The following is a 27,899-nucleotide window of genomic DNA, read 5'->3' as shown; positions in this document are numbered from 1 at the left end:
TTCTTTAATATAACTTGTATTTGTTTTTGTTTTTGTTTTTTTGTGAGGAAGATCAGCCCTGAGCTAACACCTGATGCCAATCCTCCTCTTTTTTCCAGAGGAAGATTGGCCCTGAGCTAACATCCATGCCCATCTTCCTCTACTTTATATGGGACGCCGCCACAGCACGGCTCGACAAGCGGTGCGTTGGTGTGCACCCGGGATCCAAACCCACGAAGCACTTAACCGCTTGCGCCACCGGGCCAGCCCCGTGTAACTTGTATTTGTTGCATAAAAGTACATAGCTCTGCCTGATTCTTGTTAACAGCTACACGGTATTCCACTCCTTTAATCTACTGTAATTTCTTTAACTAGATCCCTGTTGGTAGACATTTAGATATTTCCAGTCGTTTGCTTTTATAAATAATGTTTCAGCGAATATCTTTGGACATTTTTTTTTTTTTTTGTGAGGGAGATCAGCCCTGAGCTAACATCTGATGCTGATCCTCCTCTTTGTGCTGAGGAAGATTGGCCCTGAGCTAACATCCGTGCCCATCTTCCTCTACTTTATGTGGGACACCACCACAGCACTGCTTGACAAGCAGTGCGTCAGTGCGCGCCTGGGATCCGAACCCGCAAACCCCGGGCCGCTGAAGCGGAGCGCGCGCACCCAACCTCTTGCGCCACCGGGCCAGCCCCCTGGACATATTTCTTTATGGACACATGCAGATATATTTGTGGGGGATGTGAATTCTTAGAAATGGCATTGCTGGGTCAAAGTGTTTCAACAATTTTAATTTTGATAGATTTAGTCAAATTGCCTTCCAAAGAGATTACACTCTTCCACATCTCTTCTAAAGAGATTATATCAGTTAGCCCCTCTGCCACTGATGTTTGAAACTGTATATTTGCCCACATTTTGGCAATATGGTACATCATCAAAAATTTTGATATCTGCCATTCTGATAGGTAAAAATGTTATTTCACTGCTTTAATTTGCATTTTATTAATTGTGAAAGCAATCAGACATCTTTTCATGTTTTTGAAAACCTAAGTGTAGATTTTCATTATTATCTTTAGAAGACGCCAAAAGACTCATGTGCCCATGTTACAAGTCTGGACTGCTGAGAAACCACATCCACAAGAAGAGGTAAATTTATTTCAGTCCCTTGTGATACAAGCACAGCCAGCTCTTAAGTAGATTCTTATCTCTGTGACATACTCTAATCACTCCATTTGTATACCTTTGCTAGGTTTCCACATTTCATATCAGAGTCCAGCTCCTCATAGCCCTAGGTGTGTAGTGGATTTTTAATAAATGTTAGAATGTAATTGAAGCGTTGCCTGTTCTGTGGGATTCCAGATATCAAAGAGTTAACATTTTTTTTTTAAATGCCCAATTTGAAAGTGTAAGAGGTAACAGCCTCAGGCAGACTTGATAAAGTAATTAAAACAAGAACTTAGACCATTCCTTTGTCCTATATTTAATCTCATGTTGGCTTGCTTTTGTATTCTGTATTTTAGAAGGTAGTGATATTTGGTTTTGTCTAGTCAAAATGTTATTTCTTCTAGCCTCCAAATATATATTAATTATTAAAAATTAATCTGTCTTTAGTATTTAGATTGCCTGTGGGCCCAGATTCAGAAATTGAAAAAGGATCGCTGGCAGGAGCGGCACATCCTAAGACCTTATCTTGCCTTTGACAGCATCCTGTGTGAAGCCCTGCAGCACAATCTGCCCCCTTTTACGCCACCTCCTCACACTGAAGACTCAGTGTACCCCATGCCAAGGGTCATCTTCAGAATGTTTGATTATACAGATGACCCAGAGGTACGTGACCAACTAAAAGTTCCTATCGAAGGGCCTGTGTGGCATTATACTTGTGGTTGAATCTTGTCTGAATTATGCCTGTGATACATTTTAGTTTTGAGTTGTTTATTATCTAAGAGGGTTAATGGCAATGAAGTTAACAATTTTATTCTGTGAATGGTATCACCTCATTATGCCAGAAATTATATTTAGCATGTATAAATAGATTAAGAGACAGCACAGTGTGCAATTTAAGACTGTAGGTTTGAGAGCCAGAGTGGTTTGGGTGTTAATCCTGGTTTAGTCAGATCCTAGGTGTGTGATCTTGGGTGAGTTATTTACCTCTCTACCTAGTTTCCTAAGGGAATAATAATAGTATGTATCTCATAAAGTTATATTGAAATTAAATTATTAATACACGTAAAAGGTATAGGACAATATGTGACACATGGTGAGTGCTCAGTTTTAGCTATTATTCTTAGTAAGGCTATTTTCAAGAAAAATACCCAGTTTTAGAGATTGTCTATCTCTGTAATCCTCACAGCTTGTCTTATTATTCATATTATATAATTTTTAAAAAATTATAAAGTATTTTTAATTTAAAAACCCCAAAGATTAGTATATACTGACTCTATAGTTTTAAATATACATATTTTTTATTACTCAGTCAAGTTGTTGTATGAAGCCATTATACTTTCGCAATTAAAATGTATAATTTTAATATTAACATTTGGTATAAAATTTACATTTTAACTGTGCTTTAATTATTTTATACCTTGCATTTGAATGACTGTCTTAACTTTAATAGCCAAGCAGCAGGCATAGTGATTACTGGATTGGTTCTGAATAGAAACTCGCCTGGCTGAAGTACCATACCTGTTGCTCAGTGTATCCCATTCAGCACAGAACAGAGCTTCTCAGCCTCAGCGCACCTGACATTTGGGGATGGATAATTCTTTGTTGTCGGGGGCTGTCTTGTGAGTTGTTATTAGCAGCATCCCTGGCCTCTACCCTCTAGATGCCATCTAGAGGCTAAATGTGAGTTGTGACAACCAAAAATGTCTCCAGAGATTGCCAGATGTCCCCTGAGGGCAAAGTTGCCTCCAGTTGAGAACCACTGGCAGAAGAAACAGTATTACCACTTAAGGTCAAATTTGAGGTTTTTTTCTCCTGTTTTCTCTTCTCTGCAGTGCTGTAAATGGCTTATGACCAATGAAAATTTAGTATATGTATAATCTATTTCAGAGTAAAAAGTTGTTAGGTAATTGGTTATATATACAAAATTATCAACTTGCTACCCACTTTGCTATATTCCATTTATAATAAAATGCTTTCAGTCAACATTATGTAATGGTCTAAATAGGTATATCTCATTGAAAGCCTTATTTACGTTTAAGACTGCTAGAATCTTACTAGTACAAAGGAAACTATAATGAGACCTCAAAATTTGTTTTTCCTGGGCCTTTTTTATTAATTGGTGTTGCCTCTATAATGTGCCCATCATCCTAGGCCAGAAGAGCATAAATATACAAAATAATGAAGGGAGTTAGATTTTTTTGTTCTGGACTTTGAAAAAATGTTTGTTTAAAAAAATTAGAAATTGTAGAGATTAAAGTAAAAGTCACCATTAAGAGTTTACAATAGTAAAGAAATAAGTAAATAAAAATAAACTTTTTGAACCTGTTTGCTATGCATATAGTTTATAAAAAAATTAAACAATATCATGTAGGTAATGTTTTTAACCTTTTTAAAACAATATCATGTAGATATTTTTTGATGCATACATGATGTTTTATGTCTTTATAGTGTTTGAAATAAAGTTTTCTTTCTCTTCATGTTTATTATGGAAATAATCCACTCTCATGGTTTAAAAAAATAAACTCTATAGGGCTAATAATATACAAAAATCATTTCATTTGTTTCATATAAGAATGGAGGTGGGCAGTGACGGTGTGGTGTCAGATGTAGTGGAGGAAACACGGCAGCCAACACTCTAATGCTGTTGTAGATAGAAGTGGACACGACAATGAAATTTGCTGAATACAGAGCTTGCATAACTTCTGAACTTTGATCCCCAGCATCTAATATACTGTTTGGAACATAATAAGCATTCAAATATTTGTTGAATAAATGAAAGGAAATATTTCTTCTAGGTCTGCAGTATGTACTGCAGTATATACAAAGTAATTTGGTTTCCTTTCCAGGGTCCTGTAATGCCAGGGAGTCATTCAGTGGAAAGATTTGTAATAGAAGAGAATCTTCACTGCATCATTAAGTCCCACTGGAAGGAAAGGAAGACTTGGTAAGATTCTTTTCATGGTACTTTTAGAGTGGAGAAAAAGTAGCAATTTACATGATGTGGTAAGAGCAAATGTATGGGGCCGGCCCCGTGGCTTAGTGGTTAAGTGTGCATGCTCCACTACTGGCGGCGGGGGGTTCGGATCCCTGGCACGCACCAACGCACCGCTTCTCCAGCCATGCTGAGGCCGCGTCCCACATACAGCAACTAGAAGGATGTGCAACTATGACGTACAACTATCTACTGGGGCTTTGGGGGGAAAAAAATTAAAAATTAAAGAAAAAAAAGAAAAGAACAAATGTATGTTAGGAGTGTAAGAAAATCTTCCTCTCTTCCTGATACCCTGTCTTGCTAAGACCAGTCTCAAAAAACACTTCCTTTGCTTTCTCAAGGCCCTTCACCCTCAGTGGTACTTTTCTGGGTTTATAGTACTATAGTGCTTTATAGTAATGTGCATATGATGCCAGCTTTTTGTGTGTGGATATTTGCCATATGTTATGGATGAATTAACTTGAATGGCAAGCTATTTTTGGTATGAATATTATGGGAATAAATGAATACTAATGGTTTTGCTCTGTTTTCTAGCATTTAGACATCAGCTTTGGAAGAGTTTATTTTTAATGTTTTATTAAACCTTGGAAGTTTAGATTTTAATGTGGAAAGGAATATAGAATTTGGAGAGTAGTGTACCCTATTAAAACTTTTTAAGTTAATAGATCTGAACATGCTTTCTTAATATTATTACTTACACTACATTTGATCTTTCAAGGAGTTTTGGATGCATTCAAGAGTTTTCTTGTGGTGGACGAAATAATTTGTGCTATAGTTAAGTAACAAATCTAGAACATTTCAGAAAAGATTTTCTTTCCTTATATCTAAAGACACTGCTTTTGAAACTGCTTATTTGATTTTTCATGTATCTTTGTATACTTATTAAACTTAAATTATACTTTTTACAGTGCTGCACAGCTAGTGAGCTATCCAGGCAAGAACAAGATCCCCTTGAACTACCACATAGTTGAGGTATGCATTCCACATGGAGCTTGTTTCTAAGTTTCAGAATCTTTCTGTTGACTTTAAAGTGTAATCTACTCTTAGATTTTTTTTTTCTTGCTACTTGTCAGGTTTTGAAAATTAACAGAGGAGTGAACAAATTGCTGTCAGTTTTGGTGCTCTTTTAGCCACGTCAATAAAGAGAAGAGAGGAGGTTGAGATCAGTAGCCAAATGGAATTCTGAGTTGTTTGTGAATTATTTATATAGTATGTCTTCATTCATGGATAGTTATCATGGATAATGCAAGTTACCTCTAGCTCTTTCAATACATTGTCCACTTTACAGATGTATAAGTGGCTTAAGTACTTTATTTTAAATATTGTATTACTTTAGGCAGATAACCTATCTAATATATAATATATTAATATAATAATATATAATATATTATTCTCTTGGGGCCGGCCCAGTGGCTTAGCGGTTAAGTGCGCGCGCTCTGCTGCTGGCAGCCCGGGTTCGGATCCCGGGCACGCACCGACGCACCGCTTCCCTGGCCATGCTGAGGCTGCGTCCCACATACAGCAACTAGAAGGATGTGCAGCTATGACATACAACTATCTACTGGGGCTTTGGGGAAGAAAAAAAAAAAGGAGGAGGATTGGCAACAGATGTTAGCTCAGAGCCAGTCTTCCTCAGCAAAAAGAGGAGGATTAGCATGGATGTTAGCTCAGGGCTGATCTCCCTCACAAAAAAAAAAATATATATATATATTATTCTCTATCACAAGGTAGGGATAAATATGAATCCTTATTTATTCGTGGAAATCAGAAGAGCCAGTTGTTTTGGAAGTAGGAAGAATAGATAAAGCTTTTGACTCCATATTAAGTCATACACAGGATGATAGTAGTAGTATAGTTGAACACCTTTTAGAGATTTATGTCCCAAAAAACAGTATTTTCACTTGACACGTTGGTCAAACTGTCAATTACATTATTCCTTTATGTTAAAATACTCGTGAAAGTGAGCATAGTTACGATATATCATTTAAGATTCACTTTTAATTCATACTGCACTGTGTACTTTCTTAAAAGTGCTGTGTCTCTCCTATCTGTACAAAACTTCAGAGTATGCTTAGGCTATGAACTTGATTCATTGACATGTCAATTGAAATGCAGAATACAAGTCATATTTTTAAATCTGCAAAATGTGTAGAAATTCATCAGAATGAAGTACAAGAAGTGTGGGAGATGGGAATGAGAGGAAGGAATGCAGACCAGGCTTTAGAATTCTAGGAAGGTGGTCCACAAATTATACGGGGAGGATGGAAACAAGTTTCTGAACAAGAGGCATGGTGAAGAAGTCTTGGACTACCAAAAAGATTTCTGGCACCAGTTTCAAGTAGCAGTGTGGAATGGCTGTCTTCTGGTCCCATCCTCAGAATCTAATCAAGAGCTTTTACTTCTATTGGAATGAAATTGATGGATCTGTGAGTCCCTCAGTAAACTGTCCCTTCCTGAACCAAACTCTGATACTTCCAAAGTTGGAATTTCATTGCATGTTTCTCTGGGAGTATCAAATAAGCATTAATTTTTGCATATTCTTATTTGATTGAGTTATAGAGAGGATACATTTTCATTACAGTATTCAATTATAGATCCTGTTTTAAAGAACATAATTTTAAAGATTAAAAAGTAATTATTTTGTCACTATGAATGCCATGGAGTTAGAGTTGATGTTTAGAATGTCGAGGTCTTTCTAATAGTAGAAGTGCATAGATACTGTTGAATTGAGTTCTGACTCATGCTTCTTTCGTAGGTGATCTTTGCAGAGCTGTTTCAACTTCCAGCACCCTCTCACATTGATGTGATGTACACAACACTTCTCATTGAACTGTGCAAACTTCAGCCTGGATCTCTACCCCAAGTTGTATCCTTCCCTCTGTTTTTATGTGTACTCTCTTTGGCCTGGCTTTAAAAGATTATTAAATATTTCTGCTTATGGGTTTAAATCACTTCATGAAAACAGTTTGGCATTTCTTTAAAAAGTAAACATACGTGTACCATACAGTCCAGCCATTCCACTCTTAGGTATTTACCTATGAGAAATGAAAACACATGTCCCTGCAAAGATTAGGCATCATTGTTCATAGAAACTTTATTTGTAATAACCCCAAACTGGAAACAATCCAAATATCCATCAATACATGAATGGATAAACAAATTTTGTTCTATCTATGCAATAGAATACTCAGTAATAAAAAGGAAAAATTTCTTGATGCAGGCAACAACATGAGTGAACTGTACAATAATTACGCTGAGTAAAAGATGCCAAATAAAAATTCATACAACATGATTCCATTTACAGAAAATTCTAGAAAATGCAAAGTAATCTAGTGACAGCAGACCAATATTTGCTTGGGGACATAGGTGAGGAGGGGAGAAAGGAGAATGGATTACAGAGGAGCATGGGGAAATTTTGGAGGTGATGTAAATGTTCATTCTCTTGATTCATGGGTGTATACAGGTCAGATTTACTGTACCTCATTGATACTTCAAAGCTGTTTAAAAAAAGATCAATTACATGAAAAGATGATCAACATTATTAGTCGTTATGCAGACTTCTAGGAAATGTTATAGATTTTTTCTATCACAACTTATTTTGAAGGAGGGTGGAGAATAGTTTTCCTTATCCTCAAATTCACAGCTTGCACAGGCAACTGAAATGTTATACATGCGTTTGGACACGATGAATACTACCTGCGTAGACAGGTGTAGTAATTGCCTTATTTCTATACTAATTGTTAGCAGCTTCTACTCCCTAATACTTGATAAAAGAATTTGATCAGCATAACATAACATGTACCTTTTTAAGAATTTCCAAGTTGATTTTTCTTTTTTGCCTCCCCAAAATAATCCTTTGTGTAATAATAAAACTGATACTTGTTGTAATGTAACATTACACTTTTAGTCTAACTTTATTAATATGAAATGATACCCATGCTGAGGTTTTCTTTAATTTTATTCATTGTTTACTTATTTGCTGCTTTGGTAGAGTTACACTTTTCCCTCTGTAATTGGGTATGTAAGCTTTTAAAATAGGCTTTATGCTAGCCTCTATGTAAAAGCAGAGTCTAATACTGTATATTTATATGTTTAAATATATATTACATATGTATTTTTGTTTATAGATAGCATCTGCTTCTAAAATAATTAGCTTCTATGTAGCTTCAAGATTCAGTTTACACGGAAGACCATATTGGATTTTTATGGCTGTGGGAATTGCGTGCCCACTGTCTTTTGGGTGAGGTCTGTGTACCACTTTTATTAGCCGATATTCTTTCCTGCCTCTTCGAGGGTGTATTTTGTTGTTTGTGGTGACAAGGGCGTGGTATGATGATGAGAGATTATGCTTTGGCGCTGCCATTTATAAAATGTTTTATCTGCAATTTAATCTTTTTTTTGGTCTCTGTTTCATTGTCAACTAAATGGGGAAAATAATACATTCCTCAGAAGTTATTATGAGAATTAAGTTGTATAAACATTTATGAGGTGCCTGGCACAAGACAGGCACTCAAATAGTATCTGTTATTCACTTAAAAAGGATAATGCTGTTAGAAGGAGGGAGGTAGGGAACTGTTATTTTTTGAAGTAGAAGATGAGTTAGAGGATTTGCAGAGAAAAGGGTAAGTGGCAGGAAAAGATACAGCTGTAAGTAAGGAGATGTGCTTTTCATTTAACTCTATAAAATAAGGTTTTCTTTGAAGGATTATATAAGTTCCTATTATAAATTGCAATCATTCATCCTTTTCTATTACCACCGTCCACTTCTCTCTATAGGTTTATTAATTGGTTTTCCCATCATCTAAGTAACTTCCAGTTTCGTTGGAGCTGGGAAGATTGGTAAGCAGTGTTATGTTTTATCTTTCCTTTCTGTGTAGTCCACCATAATAAAAAAAACTGTTAATATTTAAAACTGTAACTTAAAAGCAGTCTTCTTCATGGTCTGAAATATTTAGTTTATTTTTCATATTTTTATATATAAATGAAATAATTTACTTAGAAGGAAACTATTTGTTGTAGCTAAGTACAAGTTAGTTAGAAGTGCAGATCGTGTGTAAGAACTTATAAAACTACATTTCCTCATTAGGTCAGATTGTCTTACTCAAGATCCTGAAAGTCCCAAACCAAAGTTTGTAAGAGAAGTTCTAGAAAAATGTATGAGGTAAGTTCTTTGTGTTTTCTCCTTAGCTTAATTCTCTTAATTTCTGTGGGGGAATTTTTCTCTTCTCTGCATTTATGATGTGTGTCCAGAATGTCATTTTTAAAATCCAAATACCTTCCCCTCTTCCCTTTCAGTTTTTAATCAAGATTTAGGCTGAAAAAACTAAACAGCCATGCCATCTGAATTCATGTGAATTAAACCAACAAGGTTTTTTTTGTCAAATATACTTTGAAATAATTTCATATTTCAGGAAAGTTGCCAAAATAGTACAAAGAACTCTGTATCCTGATCATCTAGATTCCCTAGTTGTTAACATTTTACCACATTTGTTCTCATGCTCACTCCTTTTTCCCTCTCTGCATATATACACCCATTACATTGATCTTTTTCTCAACCGTTTGAGAACAAGCTGCAGATATGACATTCCATCATCCTTTAACAGTCCGTTGTATATTTCCCCAAAACAAAGACATTCTCCTGCATGACCAGCATACTACCTTCTAAATCAGGACATGGGCTCTGGTACAGCAGTGCTGCCATACAGTCCTCAGAGGCTGCTGACATTTTGCCAATCATCCCAACAATGTCTTTTTCCTTTCTTGTCTAGAATCCTGTTCAGGAACACATGTAGCATTTAGTTGTCATTCTTTTAGATTCTTCAATCTTGAAGAGTTATTATTCTTTCTCTATCTTTCATGTGCTTGTCAGTTGTAAAGAATCTAGGCCTTACTTTCTTGGGTCGCCCTGTGTGTCCTCATGACCAGACTCAATTCTTGCATTGTTGGTGCTCTTCTCAGTGCATCACATCAGGAGGCACACGAATCCCACCACTAGACGTTAACCACCTCGATCACCTGGTCCTGTCAGTGTCTGCCAGGCTTCTCCACCTGAAATTCACCATTTTTCCCTTTGTAATTGATTGATCTTTTGTGGGAGATATTCTGAGGTTTCACTCATATCCTATTCTTCATCAAACCTCCACTGACAACTCCTACTTCTGTCTCCTACCACTGTGGTGAATGCCAAGGGAAGATTCTCTTTCCATTATTTTTTCTACATTTCTTAGTTGGCATTCTACTATAAGAAAGAGCTTTCCTTTTTCGCCCCTTTATTTATTTATTTCTGTGTTTATATATCAGTAGGGACTAATGGCTTTCTGTTTCATTCGGTGGGTTATAATCTGTTACTGTCATTACTTATTTTGATGCCCAAATTGTCTCTGATTTGTCCATTGGGAGCCCCTTGTGACTCTTGTGTCTTTTTTTTTTTTTTTCTTTTTTAATGTCCCCCTCCATTCATTGAGCATTTCCATTTCCTTATTTCTGTCACAAGATGTTCCAGGCTCATCTTGCGTTTCCCTGCCCCTCCCCTGGAATCATCTATTTATTAAGGAGACCGAGTTTCTAGTAGTGGTCTATGGTATTTAGGAACCAAGATCTGGACACTTGATGTGCTCGTTGCTGTTGGGGTGTCATTGGTTCTAGGCTCTCTGAATGGACAAAGGTAGTGAATATATTTATGTGCATGCATACACATATAGCTATAACTATTTTTATATCCGCCTAGGTGTGTGTATCCCTCCAATTCCAAGCCACCATTTCATTTTTTTTCTAGCCTTCCTCTTTGCCATGATTATTCTAAATACCTTTTCAGGTAGTAAGAAGCTTGGCTCCAATTAGCTTCAATATGTATTTATTTGCTACAATATAACCAGTCTCCCAACCACACGCACTATCTTATCCGCCCCACCATCATCATCCCACATCCTTGGCCACCACGCTCGTGGACCCACTGGCCCACACCTCAGTGCAAACCAGTAAGTTTTGAAGAGGGCCTGAGTTTTGGTGTGCTGGCATAGACAAAAGCTTCAAGGAGTTGTTTTCTCCTTTTACTTCTTGGTTGTCAACTAAGTCTAGGGTGTTGGAGATTGTGACTTTCCGGGTAAGTTGGATGTTACCGAAGAATGAAACTGATAAATATTTTCTGAGGCTCTTATTTGTATTGTAGGTTGTCTTACCATCAGCGTATATTAGATATTGTTCCTCCTACCTTCTCAGCTCTATGTCCTGCAAACCCAACCTGCATTTACAAGTATGGAGATGAAAGTAGCAGTAAGTAATAAAATAAAGGAAATCCCTCTTTCTGTAAAAAGTACCAATGCTAGTATTCTCTGAAGTCAGTTATTTAAGGTGGAGAAAGTGAACTTTTTCTTTTCTTGGGTTTATATTTTCCCTGTTTGAAAGGTTGTCTATCACTAGGCACTGTTGTTTTATTTGCCCTTTCATCATTTTGAAGATTCATTGTGATCTATTTAGTTATTATTGGCTTGTAAATTTTTTCTTTTAATATTATTTATAATGTTATATAGCATGACATTATTTTAAATATACTGCTAAGTATAACAGATTGAATTCATAGCCAAAACTTACTAAAATGAAAATGTATATTTGTCATGGCAGTGGAGACTCCTTGAATTGATACTCACCTGCTAACAGTTCAAGTGTGGGAACATAGATGCACATAGACTAGATTTTGGCCGGCAGAATGCCTCTAAAAGTAAATTCTTAAATATGGTTTTCTTACTTTTTGGTCACATCGTTTCTGAGATTGCACTATAAATCAGAGAGACTATAATTTGATATGCAGGTTTGTGCTTTACACTTAATGAAGGTAAGGTGTTGTACCTTGGTGATCACTGGTAGAGAGTTAGGTGTGGAGTTTTTTCAAGTTAGTTTTTTCAGATGGTACTGAGCACCGCTCCTCCATGGGCCTTCCATTTCCTGTTGTGTAGCAGTTCTTTGCGTCTTGAAGCTTGCTCCTCTTCCATACCTTCTCATACTGCACCCCAGTTCTCTACCTACACCTCAGACTACCCCTGTTTTCCTTGAAATAAACTCAGTTGGTCCCATTTGCTAAGTACATTTCCTGTGTTATTATGTCACTTAATCCTTAAAATAACTCTGAGAAATAGGTATGTTGTACTAATTTTACAATGAGGAAATGGCATCAAAGAGGTAAAGCCAGAGTGAGATGCTTCTGAGAGGTAGAGCCCAGATTCAACTCCAGGCTTACGCACTGAGCAGCCACACTCTTAAGCACGTGCTTTCCTGGAAGAGCAAAGCTGATGCGGCGCTTGCAAGTGCCGAGTTTTGAGTTCTACCATGTACTGGCTCAGAGAATCATAAGATACAGTCTTTGATATCAAAGAGCTCAGACTTTTGTTGAACATTGAGCTGTCTTTTTTCCCATAGAAACAACTCAGCCTAACATTTAAGGCCCTCCTAACAGTTGTTCCTACTTTGGTGTTTTTCACTTCTTCCCAAATGGACCTCTGTTCCAGCTAACCCCACTGCCTTTTTATTTTTCCCATGCTCCTGGTTCTTGGTTTGCCTTTGTTTGTGCCATTACCCCAGTCTGGAAAGCCCTTTTATCTCCATTCCTGTTCTCTCTCCAGGGTCTTGCCCAAGCTCCACTCCTGTCAATATTGTTTAACCTTTAGCAAGCCAGTTTTGTGTGGCTCTCTGACTTATGTGAGTATCTTGGTTCCCCAGCTAGAATGTAGACTCCTCAGTTGGCAGGGGATTCTTTTTTTCTTCACTTGTTTTCTCTTCCACTTTCAAGGAAAAGCACACAGTACATGTAACCTGTTGTAATTGACTTTATTCATTCTAGGTGCTAACTCATATTCTGTGTCAGGATTGCCTTTTTATTTGTTACCTCTTTGTCTACATTACAGTAAAAGTAGATTTCCAGTTGCTCTGATGATGCCTTTCAGTGTATACTAACACAGATTTTATACAATACAAACTCGACAGATAGTAACCATTAGTAAACACGTGGAGTCACAGAACGAGAGCATCTGGCTTATGTAGATTCAAGTATATGAATTCAGAAAGAGACAAGCAAAAAACCTGTCCTAAGTTGGCAGCATAGACCTTGTTGAAACTCAAACTTAGTTTCCACTATCTCAAGGAAAAGGAAGAGGAAGGGGGCATTGGCAGAAATGAAGGAGAACTAGATTGATGCTCAGCTTTTCAGCTTATAGAGGCCTAGGGGTTAGAGGACCGTCCAAGGACAGTTGTAACTCCATCCACGTTTCCCTCCATCCCTGAGCAAGATCAGCCCCCTGTACTCTGCATTTCAGTTAGCTGAATGTTCTTAAGGAAGTATTACAGTGACAATGATCTCTTATGCCTTGTTTTAGGTGAAAAACCATTGACCTATTAAGTGAAACTTTCACATGTGGCTGTGTTTATACAGATTAAATATTGATCTAGGGATAAAAGAGTATTCTAATTTGAAAGAAAAGAATTTTTTTTTTTTTTAATTTCTTAGTTTAATTAATTGCAAAAATAGTCTTAAAACTTGATCTACCCTCCCCCCATTCTGTGCTTAGATTCTCTTCCTGGACATTCAGTTGCCCTCTGTTTAGCTGTTGCCTTTAAAAGTAAAGCAACCAATGATGAAATCTTCAGCATTCTGAAAGATGTACCAAATCCTAACCAGGATGATGATGATGGTAAGAGAATTAAATATTTCTTGAGTGAAACTATGTATAGGCCAGGTTAAAGCATAAATATAACTCTGGCAACATGAGTTCCTCTTAAATTTCATTGGATGCTCATAAAGCAGTGTATTCTTTTGGCCTGTTCAGCCTGTCAGTTGTTTCCAGAACCCAAGTGTTTTCTCCTTTGTGTAAAAAGAGATACTAACATCCCTGTGAGATACCTGACATTAAGTTTATACACTAACTACAAAGTAAAATACACTGTTATTCAAAGAACATTCCCTGCTTTCACTTTAGAGAGATTCGTGAATGGGAAGACTTGGTGTATTATAAAGTTGGATGTTTTCTTCAAATTAAACTATTATAATAATAATTTTTAACGTATACTGAGTATATACCATGTAATTCCAACCAAAATCCCTAGGTTTTCTTCTGGGCAAGAGTGGGAAAATTAGCAGAATAATTTATAAGTTTACCTGAATCAATAAATGGATAAGACGAAAGGTGATGAGAGGGACTTGCCTTATCACATATTAAAACATATCTTGAAAACTACAGTAACTAAAACAATGTGGTATAGGCACAAAAAGAGAAAAATCAGTAAAACAGATGAAAAGTCTACTGGGACAACTGGGTAATCATTTGGGGGAAATTTTTTTTGTTAGATCTGTACATAAGGACATGTGCATAGAAAAATAACTTAATCAAAATAAAACCATTAATGGTCATTGGATTATTTACTACTGGGATTTTGTTTGTTTGGATTTTTCTAAGAAACTTGGATTATGTTAGGGAAAATGTATTTAGAAAGCATAAATCAAAATGATGGTATTAAATTTAGACGTCTGACATTTTAGGACATAGGCTTAAGTGTTGAGTTTACTGTATTTTTTTTGTACTAATATATTCGTTATCTTGCCGCCATATTGAGAGATACAGACAAGGAAATCTGTGGTATTTGTAAAAGAAATGGATCATATAGAAGAATTAGAGAAGGAATCCCAAAAAACTAAGAATTAGGATTCTGCTTAGTTTTTTATATTTTGAGTATTTGAAATTAGTGATGATCTTTTATTGTCTGTTAGTACTCAAAGATGTTACGTGAACGACTGACTTAGTATTTGGGTGTGAGCATGCTGTCTGTTTAGCATTCCAAGTGAGGGACCAACATATTGCTCTACTTATATTTTTCTGTCTTACTGTGGAATATTTTTCAGATGAAGGGTTCAGCTTTAACCCACTGAAAATAGAAGTCTTTGTACAGACTTTGCTACACTTGGCAGCCAAATCATTCAGCCACTCCTTCAGTGCTCTTGCAAAGTAAGTGCAACAAGAACACACACCTTTTCTTGAGGGTTTGGAACTTTGCTTGGTGAATACCAATGGTATAGTAATTTTTATCTAAAATTGTTGAATGTGAAGATCTCAGTAATAGTAGTATCATGTAATTTGATAGAATAGGTTTTGGTTTATAGTAGCTGAAAATCCCTGTCCTATGGCTCCTGTCAGTCTGTGTGTACATTTTACATATATATATGGAATGTACATTTTTTCATATAGACCTTTAGAGAAACTGGTGAAAAACCTGGGTCCATAGGACAGTCATATACACAGTTGAGAAGCTCCCAGCCTGTGGAAGCACCTTCCTAAAGGAAGGTAAGCAGAAATGAGAGCCGACATTTTGGGGAGCCACCCAAAAGTTGGCATCTCAAGACAGAGCTTTCTAACCCATCAGACAGTGCAAAAGAAGAGCGAGCATATAGGTATTCCTCCAGCCAAGCAGAGAAGCTGGGCTCCTCACCTCTTCTCAATTTCCCAGTCTCTCTCATTTGCAGGGTTCCCCCAGAAGGTGCAGTCAGAATACCTCACCTGTGTTGGGAGATGGTTCCTTTTCCCTCACTTATTCTTAGATACACAGTAAACTGTAGTCCTGGACTAACGATAGTATTGTAAATCTCTTTAAGATTTTCTGACAAATTTCATACAAAATAAAAATTCCCGATTATACGCTTTATATCTTTAATGGTTAACACTTGGTTATTTTGCATTTATATATTGCACTGTAAATTGAGAACATTGAAAAGGCTTTGAAAACATCAAAATGCGTCATGAATAAGTTTATATGTGGTATTTTTTCCCCCACTATCAAAAGGTTTCATGAAGTCTTCAAAACCCTAGCTGAAAGTGATGAAGGAAAGTTACATGTTCTAAGAGTCATGTTTGAGGTCTGGAGGAACCATCCACAGGTAAAAACTTTAATTAGACGTATTGAGGCTCTGATTGTATAGGTAAAGGCAATTAATACCACTGTTACAGTTTGTAAAACGGGAAATGTGATTCTACCTATAGAATGGTTTTAAAATCTATAATTTTTTTAGTGCAATGGAAATAATGATGTTTGATTCATTCTTTAAAAAGCAAGTGTTATGATTTGGTTTTGGACTATAATATCTCAACACATTTTAAATACTTAGTGTGAATGCTTGTTCTTGGAAGAGTCTACCAGTTGGGTAGGAAATAGTCATCTAGGCTATCCAGTTTCTACCAGCAAGCTCCAAATTTCTCAAACTTCAATATATTGCTTTCGTATCATGTGTTATAAAGAGGAATTAAAATAAATTTCAGAATATATTTAAGACTTTTTAATGATAAACATTCTTGTATTTTTAAATTTCAGGATTCAATGGAAATTATATTTTTATATGTATTATCTAAAATTTAAAAAAATTTTAAGTATTACCATTCAGAGTTTTTCTTTTGGCTCAGTCAGTCTTGACTGGTGTTATGGTATTCTTACAATAAGTACCAGAGCCAAGCAGAGGACAGAATAAATCTTAAGACCTAGTGGTCAAATTGACCAGTTCCATAGCCACTGAAAATGAACTTCATGGCCCTCCTATTTTACTTTTGTAGCAATGGGATTATTGTGGCCTACATGTTAAGTGTGATTTGCCCTAATGATTCTTCTTTTCACATTGTAGATGATTGCTGTACTAGTAGATAAGATGATTCGTACACAGATTGTTGACTGTGCTGCAGTAGCAAATTGGATTTTCTCTTCAGAACTATCTCGTGACTTTACTAGGTAATACAGATTATTTTACAAAGTTTGTATTCTCTAAGAATTGGTTTATGTGTTGTCTCTTATACATGAGCTCCAAATTCTGGTCCAAACCAGGTTGATATTAATATACTAATGGTCAAATCTGGTAGGATTAGACTTGGGAAAGATTCCTGAACAATGGAAATACACACAGCCAGTCAAGTTACAGCATGTCTTAGGGACACACATGTAAGTTGAATCAGGACTCAACCAGTCAAGTAGAAGTGCTGATAACGGGCTGTGTCTCAGGGTCTGAGCTAGACAGTGGGATGCGAGGAAGAGTTCCAGCTCCACTGGGGACCTGAAATACACACTAGGAACTGGGAGGAACCAAAGTCACAGTAGATTAAGTACACATGAGGGAGGGATTCAGGAAAACCTGGTGGGCACTTGGATGCCTGTTGGGAAAGAAGTTCTCACCTTTGTCATAAAAGTCCTAAATTTAATGCAGAAGATTGATTCTAGACCCATTCCCACTCAAGGAAAGACTTTTCATTAAGCTTAGTTCTTATGGATGAAGTTGAATCCACAGGCTTTATAATTGATCAGGCTTGGGACAGCCAGGAGTTGACACAAAACAGGAAACAAAGGAAAAATTACTTGCAAAGATGAGAATTCATCACAACCCTTATCCTCTTCATTGTATCTGTTATTGGCAGAGGACACTGGTCTGAAACTGAACCCTTAGGGTGAAAGGGTGTGATCTAAGGTTACCATACCAGCCTAGTTGGCATTTGCAAATGAAGGCAGCAGAAGGACATTCTCAGATTTGCAAGCTCTCAGAATACTGACTATCCAAGTATGTGTTAGTCATTATCCAGAGTGATTTTCATTTGCCACTCATTTAGTCCTCACAACACCGCTGTGGAGGGGGTTACAGTATTGTCCATATTTTACAAAATAGGACGATGTTGCAGAGTGCTTAAGGAGCTTGCCCAAAGTCACACAACTAAATGCAGAGCCGGAATGCACACACAGGCATTCTTGAATCCATACATTGCTCAGAGCTCCATCTGTTCTTTAACACCAAGCTCAAGTATTTCTCACTCTGCAAAGCCTTTCCTGACCACCCCGTCCAGAGTTCAAGTACTCTGCTCCTTTATCCTGTCTGCTAACATTCCAAACTTTGAGTTTTATGAACAGATTGTTTTATTATCTTCCACTTAAACTGTCATCATCCAGGCCAAAATTTGTAGAAGGAAGTACTCTTCTTTTTGCTGTATCATGGGGTTACGAGTCCTAGTTTATAGCCAGAAAAGTAGTTAAGGAGCTACTTCAAAAAATAAATAAACCATGTGTGCAACAAACATTTTAAAGCACCTGCAAGGTGATTGTGGTACTTGAGCAGTTTGCTGATAAGATAGCTGACATAATATTCATCTCATTCTGAAAAGCCCAGCAGTTGATAGCTATTATCAATTAATGAGTGTTTTAAATGTTCCAAGAGAATTGGCTGAGTATGTGCTAGTTAAAAAGTGTAGAGCACGTGAAACGAGCCTTAGATTAGTTTTCCGTTTCAGGAAAATTCCAATACTTAGTGTTTAAATTTAGAAGAGAGAAAATGTATTTTTGTTCTTAATGTTAGTGTTTTTTCTGATTTGCCATTTCATTTAAATGAATATGTACACATGCCTTCTATGTGTGTCTAGTAGGGGATGGAAATAGTAAGAAAAATGACAAGGACCCAGTACTGCCTTCAGGAAGCTCACCTGCTTGCATAGTTTACAATACAAGAAAAACCATAAGCGTTGCTAGAGAAATATGACTAAATCTGCCTCAAGAGTGGAAGGCTATATCAGACTTTAAGAATGAGTAGGTTATAAAAGTTGAGAGGTCTTATTTTCTATAAGCATAGTTTAACATAGAGTAACCAAATGCCATATTACTTTAAGATTGTTTGTTTGGGAAATCTTGCACTCCACAATTCGTAAGATGAACAAACACGTTCTGAAGATCCAGAAAGAGCTAGAAGAAGCTAAAGAAAAACTCGCAAGGCAACACAAACGGGTAAGTCTTGTGTCAACTGGTAAATGGTCAAAGAAGGTAAACCAGAAATTTTTGAGAATATGCAAAGTTCATTACTGTGATGGGAACTTATTTTTTCTGAGGCCAAATTATGCAGAGCTGTTTGTAGAAGTGGAGGAAGAGAAAGGACCTGGGGTCTGGTGCTCTCTGCTCTTATACTGCATGATGAGCCTGTTTAGGAAGCCACAAGCCTTCCAGTTCACCATGTCTGGATCAGCTTCATGTTTGCCCTTCCCAAAAGGAAGGAGGAGAAGGAAAGAAGACACACTCATATTTCTATAAGAGTTTCTGGTGCAAGAGGGGAAGAGGGAGAAAATTGTCGATGTTTAGCACTTCCCCAGTACTGTGGGGAGGGATGGGACAGTCATGCCCAGATTTACAGAATACTTCTTATATTAATAAGAAGCTTAGTATTTTAGCCATTTTGGGGGGCAGCAGTGAGCTGGCTGTATTCTGTGATTTAGCATAATAGTCTTAGTATTCTTCATGACAGGATATTCCAGTGTTAGGCATATTTACCAGAGTACGAGGTGAATGCAAGTTCAATGACTTATATGAACCTATAGCAGGTTCGAGTGCTAGTCTCCATATACATACATATATGCATGCATATATATAAAACACACACTCACAAACCTAAAATACGCAAGGTAAATGGTGTCATCCCCATTTCATACATATATAAATGGAGGCTTAGAGAAGTTAAGTAACTTGCTCAAGGTTACATGGCTACTCAGTGACAGCTAGGATCTGACCCAGGTCTGTGAAACTCCAGACTCCCTTGTGCCCTACTGTTCTCTAGATATGTGATGTCCAGTACAGTAACCACTAGCCACATATAACTTTAAGTTAATTAAAATTAAATACAATTTAAAATTCAGTTCCTTAGACTAACCACGTTTCAAGTGCTCAGTAGTTATGTGTGGCTAGTGGCTACTGTGATGGGCAGCACAGATTTCTGTAACATTTCCCTTATCACAGAAAGGTCTGTTGGGCAGTGGTACTCTAGAACCTTGCCTTATTGTGGTGTTAGGAAAAGATAAACGTGTACCCAGTTGCCAAAACATCAGGAGGCAAACCCCATAACTGTGCTGTGTTAAAAGCAGAATTATGTAAAAACGGGGTAGGGGTGGTTCTGATAATTTTGCTTAAAGACAGGGCCTTACCACTTGAGTGTTATCTAGAAGGATACAGGCTTTCTAGGTTTGGGGATGCCTACCATCTTACTAAAAGGACCTTGGTATGTCACACACTTGGAGTCAGGTGCTGACTCTGTACTTGCTGCTGTGACACTGGGAAGGTTGTCTGATCCCTCAGCCTGTCCCGTCGTGTCTAAAGTCAGGCCTTGCTTTTCTTCTGCCTTTACAACAAAACAGAACACCTAAGCAAATGCTGTAAGTTCTTCAGAGTGAGCTGGAAGGGCATTGTGAAAGCTTAACCGAGATGTCCTGACCCATCGTTGCCAGCAGAGTCTTGGACAGTCTGCTTTGAATTGTGTTACCTGGTCAGTCACGGCCGTGTCTAAGTTACAGGAATGAGCAGCCTGGGGTTCTTGAGCTGCACGAGGGCCTGCCAGCTTGTCTGTATGGCCCATAAGGGCATGAACGATGAGCAAGCTGCCTCTCCTTGCTATTGCTCGAACGGTCAAATAGTGATCTCTTAGTGACTGAAAAGCACTGTTGGTCTTTTCATTAGTCATCTACTTTGTTGAATAAAGAACAGCAGAGTTATAAGGATATACTATCTACCCTCATTATTTGCAGGATCTATTTTTTACAAACTCACCTACTCACTAAAATTTATTTGTAACCCCAAAATCAACACTCAACAGTGCTTTCCCAGTCGTTCACAGATATACCCAGAACGGTGAAAAAGAACAGTGGGCTTGTTCTCAGCTGAGGTCGAACACGGCAACACTCTGCCTTCTTGTTTCAGTTCTCATTCAGTAAACAAGTCTCCTTTTCATGGGGTATTTAGTGCCATGTTTTCCACGTTTGTGCTGTTTGTTTTTATATTTCGTGCTAGGCTTTTTGTTGGTGATTTCATTGTTTTAAATGGCCCCCTAGGTGGAAGGCCTTCTAGTGTTCCTAAGCACAAGAAGACTGTGCTGTGCCTGACGGGAAAAACACGTGTTAAATGTTACTCGTTTAGGCGTGAGTTATAGTGCTGTTGGCTGTGAGTTCAATGTTCATGAATCAACAAGATCATACATAAAAAAAAAGGAGATTCACCAATCTGTACATGAGGCTGCTCCATCAAGTACTAAAGGAACATCTGTAGTGTGTGATGAAGCTGTAGAAAAGTGCTAAACTTGTGGATTCACGAGATGACAACCAATTTAAAAAAAGCATAGTGGATAGCATTCTTGTGAGGGTGAAAAGCCAAGAAATTTATAGTCACATTACTCAGGATCAGGAAAATGTTAAATCCTTCGTAGCTAGTGTTTCAGTGTAAAGAAACACTGTATATAATTAATTATTTGTAAGATATATATATTAGATATCTTTAAACTGAAACACGTAAAACAAGGTTATGTATTGATCACTTGACAAAAATGTTGTGACAGGAGGCTCCCGAGAACCTGACCCTCTGTTTCCCCTGGAGCAGTGGTTCAGTATTCCCTAATTCTGGGTTCACAGCAATGTCATAAAACATCACTATGGTGAATAACAAGAATCGACTGTACATTTTCCATGGGGCTCAAAGCTGTTTTCATTTTGAATGGAGGAAAAAAATGTGACACAGTTTCTCCCTGAACGGGCTATTAAAGGCATAGCTCAACTTCTGCATTATAGGAATCACTCCCACTGCCATTATCCAAGACAAGTACCACTAAACTTCCCTGACCTGGATAAGTACCCATAGGACTTGGGGGAGAGGGGTGTGTCTTTGGGGCAGTGGGATACTTTCACTATAGAATACCAGTCTTCAGATCGCATTTGACCAGACACAATAAAATACTTTCCCTTACTTGACGAGATTTAATACACTGAAATTCTAAATGGCGTTTTCCCTTTGTTCCTTTGCATTCTGTAGCGAAGTGATGATGATGACAGAAGTAGCGACAGGAAAGATGGGGCTCTTGAGGAACAAATAGAAAGACTGCAGGAAAAAGTGGAATCTGCTCAGAGTGAACAAAAGAACCTCTTCCTTGTCATATTTCAGGTATCTTGGCTTGGGACATTGATATATAAAAAGAAACAATACATTTCTTTAGGTTTAAAAAATGTTATTTTTAATCATAAAAGTTAATACACGCTCATTTATAAAAGTTTAAAAATATAAAAACTTACAAAGGAAATAAAAGTTCACTACTTGGAGGTAACCACATATACTTCCACATTCTGTGTTGTTTACTCAGCATTCTTGCATGAGCATTTCTCCATGCTTTAAAAAAAAAACAAAACTGGGGATGCTTTTGTTAAGTACCTCTCTCATATTTAATCATTCCTAATTGTTGATCATTTAGCTGATTGTTTTCCTTCCTGATGAACATTTTTGTGCATAGATTCCTGTTAGCATTTCTGATTATGTCCTTAAAATAGATGCTAACAAGAACAAGTACCAGCATAAGTAATCTAGACATTAAAGGTCTCCCTGTATTGCCAAAAAGGATGTACTGTTATCACTGGTCTGCCTTTCTAGACTGACAAGATTTGTTGAATTATGAAAGTTAGGAATACTCGCCTCAGAGGGTGGAACAGGCAGTCCCTTTGAGGTCTCCTGGTCAAAGATGCGACTGTTCTGAAGTAGAAGAATCTCCCTCTAACACCTCTTTCACTTTGTCCCCACTTCCCAGCGTTTTATCATGATCTTGACTGAGCACTTAGTACGATGTGAAACTGATGGGACCAGTGTATTAACACCGTGGTATAAGAACTGTATAGAGAGGCTCCAGCAGATTTTCTTACAGGTTTGTGGGAAACTCTCATTAGATAATAAACATCACTGTTCTCAACTATAAGGATTTTCCATTTTAAGACATGGTCAAATTTGTCAGGAGGTTGTGTAGCACCTGTAAGCCCTTTAATTCATGTCCATTTGCTCCCACTCTTGCTCATCAGAATATTTAGGCTTAAATTGGTTCTGTATCACTCAGACTCCTAATTGCCATTCTTTTTGCTAGAGAGCCCAGCTGTAATAGAAAATGTAGAGAAAAAGATGCTAAGGGAACAGTAATTGGACTTATAAAGGTCCAATTTAAATCTAACGTTCAGATGATAAAAAGTGCCCCCAGAACTTCCCTGAGGTCTTTACAGAAAGCAAAATGCAATACCTACTCTCTGCTAGATTTAAGTTAAAGATTTGTAGAAGAGTGGAACTAGTTCTTTGTATCTTCAGACACTAATATCCCAATCTTCATTTGTTTGTTCTAGAAAAGAGTGATTAAAGCAGAAGTTATAAAAGGGAAAAAAAAAAGTAATTTAAGTCTCCAAATAAAAATTCTCTCTAGATGTTTTAGTTATTGCCAACTAAAAAGCTTTAACAGCTGCTAGTCCTGTAGGGATCTCTTGAGTATATTCAAGTTATATAGGCACACAAAGAAGAGATTATTTCATTTCCTGACACTTTTTTTTCCATTTAGGCTCAACAAATCACTGATTTTCATGACAGATGAGCTATTTATTTTTAAAAGATAAACAAAAATGAGATTTGATTTTCTTATTTTGTGGAATACTTAATGGACAATTAGCCAGTGATCTGTTAAATTTTTTTTTCTTTTGCAAAGAGATATGTTCTAACCAAAACAAGGAAATGATTCCAAAATATTTTTTCTTATGCTTCCGAGACTGTGGTTTTAACCATAACAGTAGCAATTGTGCTATTCTTATTTGTAACATAATACCTTCCCTGTCTCTTTTTTGAGTCTTCCTAGGTCAGTCCCTGTCTAGGCTACTTGTAACAAGTCATGCTGTATTTTGTCCTGATTAGGGGAGAGACTCTGCTGAACCCAGTCTGTAATAGTAGTAGCAGCAGGCGCTGCTGCCCCTGCCTTGAAGCACGAATTGTATTTACATAGAAGCTGGTCAGAACTGGAGTTTTAAGTTATTGAACATCCTTTTTTTCTCATTTCCCTCTACAATTTTCTTAATGTTGGGGCTTTTCAAAAAGGAGCCCGTTATCCCTATCAACATAACCACTTTTTTCCTACCCCTTCCCATCATTCCACAACATGGGTGGGCTGCTGAGGGAAATGTTCTGCAAGATTGCTTATGTGCTCTTTTTCCTGACCTAAACACCCTCTTTTCTGTGTCCACAGCATCACCAAATCATCCAGCAGTACATGGTGACCCTGGAGAACCTGCTCTTCACTGCTGAATTAGACCCTCATATCCTGGCTGTGTTCCAGCAGTTCTGTGCCCTGCAGGCCTAAGGGTTATTTTTTTCCCCTCATTTCAAGATTTTTTAAAAAATCTCAAAATTACCTGTCTTATTTTTGATGGTTTGAATGCTTGCTTTCCTGTAGCATCCTTTCACTTATCAAAGGAAACGGGGGGAGGAGGACAGTGGCTTTGATTACCTTCAGCAAATATTCCCTAGTGACAATAATGTGATGATGACCATAGGATGTATTATATATGTGACAGATACAAGTTTTCTGATTGATATTTTTTCTCCTTAAGGCACAAGATAACCGATTTGAAGTATGTGAAACACTAGAGGTCAAGCTTACAAAGTAGTAAATAGAACTGATGGGTTTATTATCAAGTAGCATAGCTTTTCACAGCTCATGGGTAACCTAACATGGCTGAAATAAAACTAAAAATATGTTTTTTAAACTTTGGTATTTCATGATTTATCATCTCAGTCTACTTTAAAGTTGGTGATTTCTTACTGAAGGTGTACTTACCTCCACTTGAAATTTTCTCTTCAAAATATTTTTTAGTATTTTAAGACACTACTTGTTATTATAAAAAAGTGTTACTATTTAGAATAGCAGTTCCCAAATTTGTCTGAACATAAATCATCTGGGACTCTTCCGTTATTTTTCTAATTAAACTACAATCTCTGGGAGTGGAACACAGACGTGATTGGAGTTGTTAAGGCTCCCCAGTTGATTCCAACGTGCAGATGAGTTTGGGAACCATTATCTTAGAGCATCTGGTCATTTCCTTTAGTCTCAGAGACAGATTTGTCCAAGGTCATATAACTTGCTAAAGTGGAACTAGAAGTAGCTAGATTGGCTAAAACCATAGTTGGAATTAGATGTAGGTTTGGATTTTGTTTCTATGGAACCTGGTCCAAGTAACTACTAAGTCCTGAGCCTGTTTCCTATATGGTGTTGAGGCGTAACTAAGATAATAAATGAGAGTACATTGTAAAATAATATACAGGTGTAAGGGATCGTCTGACATTCCAAATTTCTAGCAATTTTAGACTTTTTTCATTAAACCTTAGGAAAAGTTTACCAATAATCCCACAACTGGTAGTGTTTTTGTGTATTTGTACAACATAAGTATCTTTTTTTAACTTACTACATCATAAGTTTATAATGCATTAAGTATTTTCCATATTGATATATGGTCTTTGGTTTACCCTACATTTAGTGGCTACAGAATACAGTCTACTCAATAGGGAATTCCGAGGATTTTTAAATACCATTCCATTTAAGCCAAGAAATAATTATTCACAAGATTATGGTTGCATAGCAAGTTACTAGCAGAACGGGGACTAAAACCCAGGTTCTTGGCTAAATATTCTTTTGTTTATACTGTTCCTCCTTTCCACAAACTACATAATTAGTTAGAAATGGCTCCTGTCCTCAAGAAGCCAAAGGATAACCAGTTAAGGCTTTGGTAACTTTGACCCTAAACTGCTTTGTAATCTTTCACAATGTATTGCAAAGTTTGGCTAGTTACACTTACTTGATCTAAATTCTAGAGGAGTTTCTAGGTTTTTACTTCCCTTCTCTTGGATCCTCTCTTCATGTATAATGGTTGCTTCTAACAACTGTTCACTGATGTGACCCTGCCTTGTCCCAGTCTGGCAGCTAGGTATATGGGAAAACTGAACTAGAGATGGAATGTCAAAGAAATAAAGGTGCAAGAGCAAACATTCAACAGTTGCTTTCCCACTAGTGAAGCTCACACAGACAAAAGAATGGCATGTCACTGTACATCATACCTTGCAATAAAGCAATATTCTATTAAATTGTACTGATGCCATTTAACTTGCTTTTGTCAAAGTGAACATATACTTTGTTTTCCTTGATTCTAAATCTCCCTTCCAGGAATTATTCAGGCAGCAGTTCATATGAAGATAAGTTTGTTTGCTTTTCCTGGGAAGTATTTAGTAGTGATTTGTATAACTTACTAATCTATAATTATACCTGAAAATGAAAGATGAGGAAAGAACTGGGTAGAGCAGATTTGGCTGAGTGATATCTGGATACCAGGACTGTCTTCAGTTGATGAAGGTGAAGAGTGCTAGAAGCATACCTCAACTAGACGAATCTGTAACTATACTGGTCTTGCTGATAACGTGCTCATTAATGAGTGGCTCTTATGTGCCAGATGCTACAGATTTCACCATATTTAATTCTCACAACAGTCCTTCAAGAAATGAATTATAATGCACACCTGACAGATAAAACAGGCCCGTAGAGTAACTTACCCAAGGTCCACAGCTAGTAAGTAGAATTTGAACCTAGATCCATGTGGCTCAAGGGCTCCTTATCTCCCAGTGTGGTAATGCTGTTGTCAGCAGCCTGAATGCCTAGTTACTCTGTCATCATCAAGCTGGAAGCTTTTTTTTTAGTCCCAGGAAGGTCTTGCTGCCCATTCAGAGTCAATTTTTACTGAGCTATAATATTCAGCATAGCACATAAAGAAAAACCAATACTTGATAAATATATTAAACATTTCTGTACTGAATACTCATACAGAGAACAATTAGAAATTGTAGTCTCAAGCCTATTTGGATTTGACTTGTTTTGACTTTCACCTTTCTTCAAGCATAAACACCAAGAGCTGATCTAGAAAGAAAAATGAAAATGTATAAACTTCCTATTTCTTATATTTGTAGCAGGATAAAAAGTTATGTCAAAGAACAACTTGAAAATATCCACTTTATCTTGAGTGTGTTTTTGTCAAAAAAAAATAATGCATAGACCCCATAATCAAGCACCTGGGATCAAATCCTCTTACTAGCTGTAACTACCTTGTGATCCTTTTGACAAGATAGGGGAAAACTGGGCCAGCTAAACTTGACCCAGATGTCTTGGGGTGATGTCAGGTTGTAGGTTATCACTTCCTTTAGAAGTGCTCAATAGGGCCGGCCCCGTGGCGTAGCGGTTAAGCGTGCGCACTCCACTGCTGGCGGCCCGGGTTCGGATCCCGGGTGCGCACCGATGCACTGCTTCTCCGGCCATGCTGAGGCCGCGTCCCACATACAGCAACTAGAAGGATGTGCAGCTATGACATACAACTATCTACTGGGGCTTTGGGGAAAAAAAAAAATAAATAAATAAAATTATTTAAAAAAAAAAAAAAAAAAAAGTGCTCAATAAGCACAAGCCAGTGATCCTCCCTCCCAGGATTAAATGAGAATACCTGGAAGGCGCTTAGCATAGTGCTTGCCAGGCACAGGGTAAGTGCACAGTGAATGTCAGCAAGTTATGATAAACTTCTTATCATCAGTCCCTTCAACAGTATGGCTGTTTTTCCACTTTAATCTGTATTTGAAAAGAGCTATGTAGACATTAATATTAGGGCCTATAGGAGTAAACAAACAGAAAACATGGTCAGACTCCCACAACTCATTGTTTATCCTGCTATTTGTCAGGAATTGTCCCAGCAGTGGCTCCCTGACATGGAGACAGAAACAGTCTAGAAGACCTGACCCAGCCTCTGCGGGTGCAGTGGTCTACACCATCCCTGTTTCTTGGGATGAGAATCCAGTTCAGCCGGCTTTGGCCTTTATTAAAAGCTCTTCCTCCTACCCCAATCTAGGGTTTGCCTTGGT

General features: G+C 37.4%; 1 protein-coding gene across 4 annotated transcripts in view; it reads left to right on the top strand.

The window, feature by feature from the left end:
- The window catches only part of NCBP1 (nuclear cap binding protein subunit 1), a 42,162-nt gene extending 16,070 nt beyond the window's left edge, over nucleotides 1–26,092 (top strand). For all 4 annotated transcript variants that reach the window (XM_004423234.3, XM_087419434.1, XM_087419435.1 and 1 more), the window contains 17 exons: nucleotides 1,060–1,129; nucleotides 1,595–1,810; nucleotides 3,994–4,091; nucleotides 5,048–5,111; nucleotides 6,895–7,005; nucleotides 7,783–7,847; nucleotides 8,916–8,978; nucleotides 9,226–9,300; nucleotides 11,308–11,411; nucleotides 13,697–13,819; nucleotides 15,025–15,127; nucleotides 15,960–16,053; nucleotides 16,789–16,892; nucleotides 18,803–18,917; nucleotides 21,972–22,100; nucleotides 22,735–22,848; nucleotides 24,196–26,092. In XM_004423234.3, coding sequence (XP_004423291.1) covers nucleotides 1,060–1,129; nucleotides 1,595–1,810; nucleotides 3,994–4,091; nucleotides 5,048–5,111; nucleotides 6,895–7,005; nucleotides 7,783–7,847; nucleotides 8,916–8,978; nucleotides 9,226–9,300; nucleotides 11,308–11,411; nucleotides 13,697–13,819; nucleotides 15,025–15,127; nucleotides 15,960–16,053; nucleotides 16,789–16,892; nucleotides 18,803–18,917; nucleotides 21,972–22,100; nucleotides 22,735–22,848; nucleotides 24,196–24,309 — 1,762 coding nt within the window. In that variant the 3' untranslated portion in view covers nucleotides 24,310–26,092. The remainder of the gene's footprint in view (nucleotides 1–1,059; nucleotides 1,130–1,594; nucleotides 1,811–3,993; nucleotides 4,092–5,047; nucleotides 5,112–6,894; nucleotides 7,006–7,782; nucleotides 7,848–8,915; nucleotides 8,979–9,225; nucleotides 9,301–11,307; nucleotides 11,412–13,696; nucleotides 13,820–15,024; nucleotides 15,128–15,959; nucleotides 16,054–16,788; nucleotides 16,893–18,802; nucleotides 18,918–21,971; nucleotides 22,101–22,734; nucleotides 22,849–24,195) is intronic.
- Nucleotides 26,093–27,899: the final 1,807 nt, after the last annotated feature.

The sequence above is a fragment of the Ceratotherium simum genome, chromosome 29 (assembly GCF_057802395.1).
Source record: "Ceratotherium simum simum isolate JZ-2026a chromosome 29, ASM5780239v1, whole genome shotgun sequence".
Taxonomy (NCBI): Eukaryota; Metazoa; Chordata; class Mammalia; order Perissodactyla; family Rhinocerotidae; genus Ceratotherium; species Ceratotherium simum.
The sequence above is the reverse complement of the archived record's forward strand: the minus strand, read 5'-3'. Positions and strand labels throughout refer to the sequence as shown.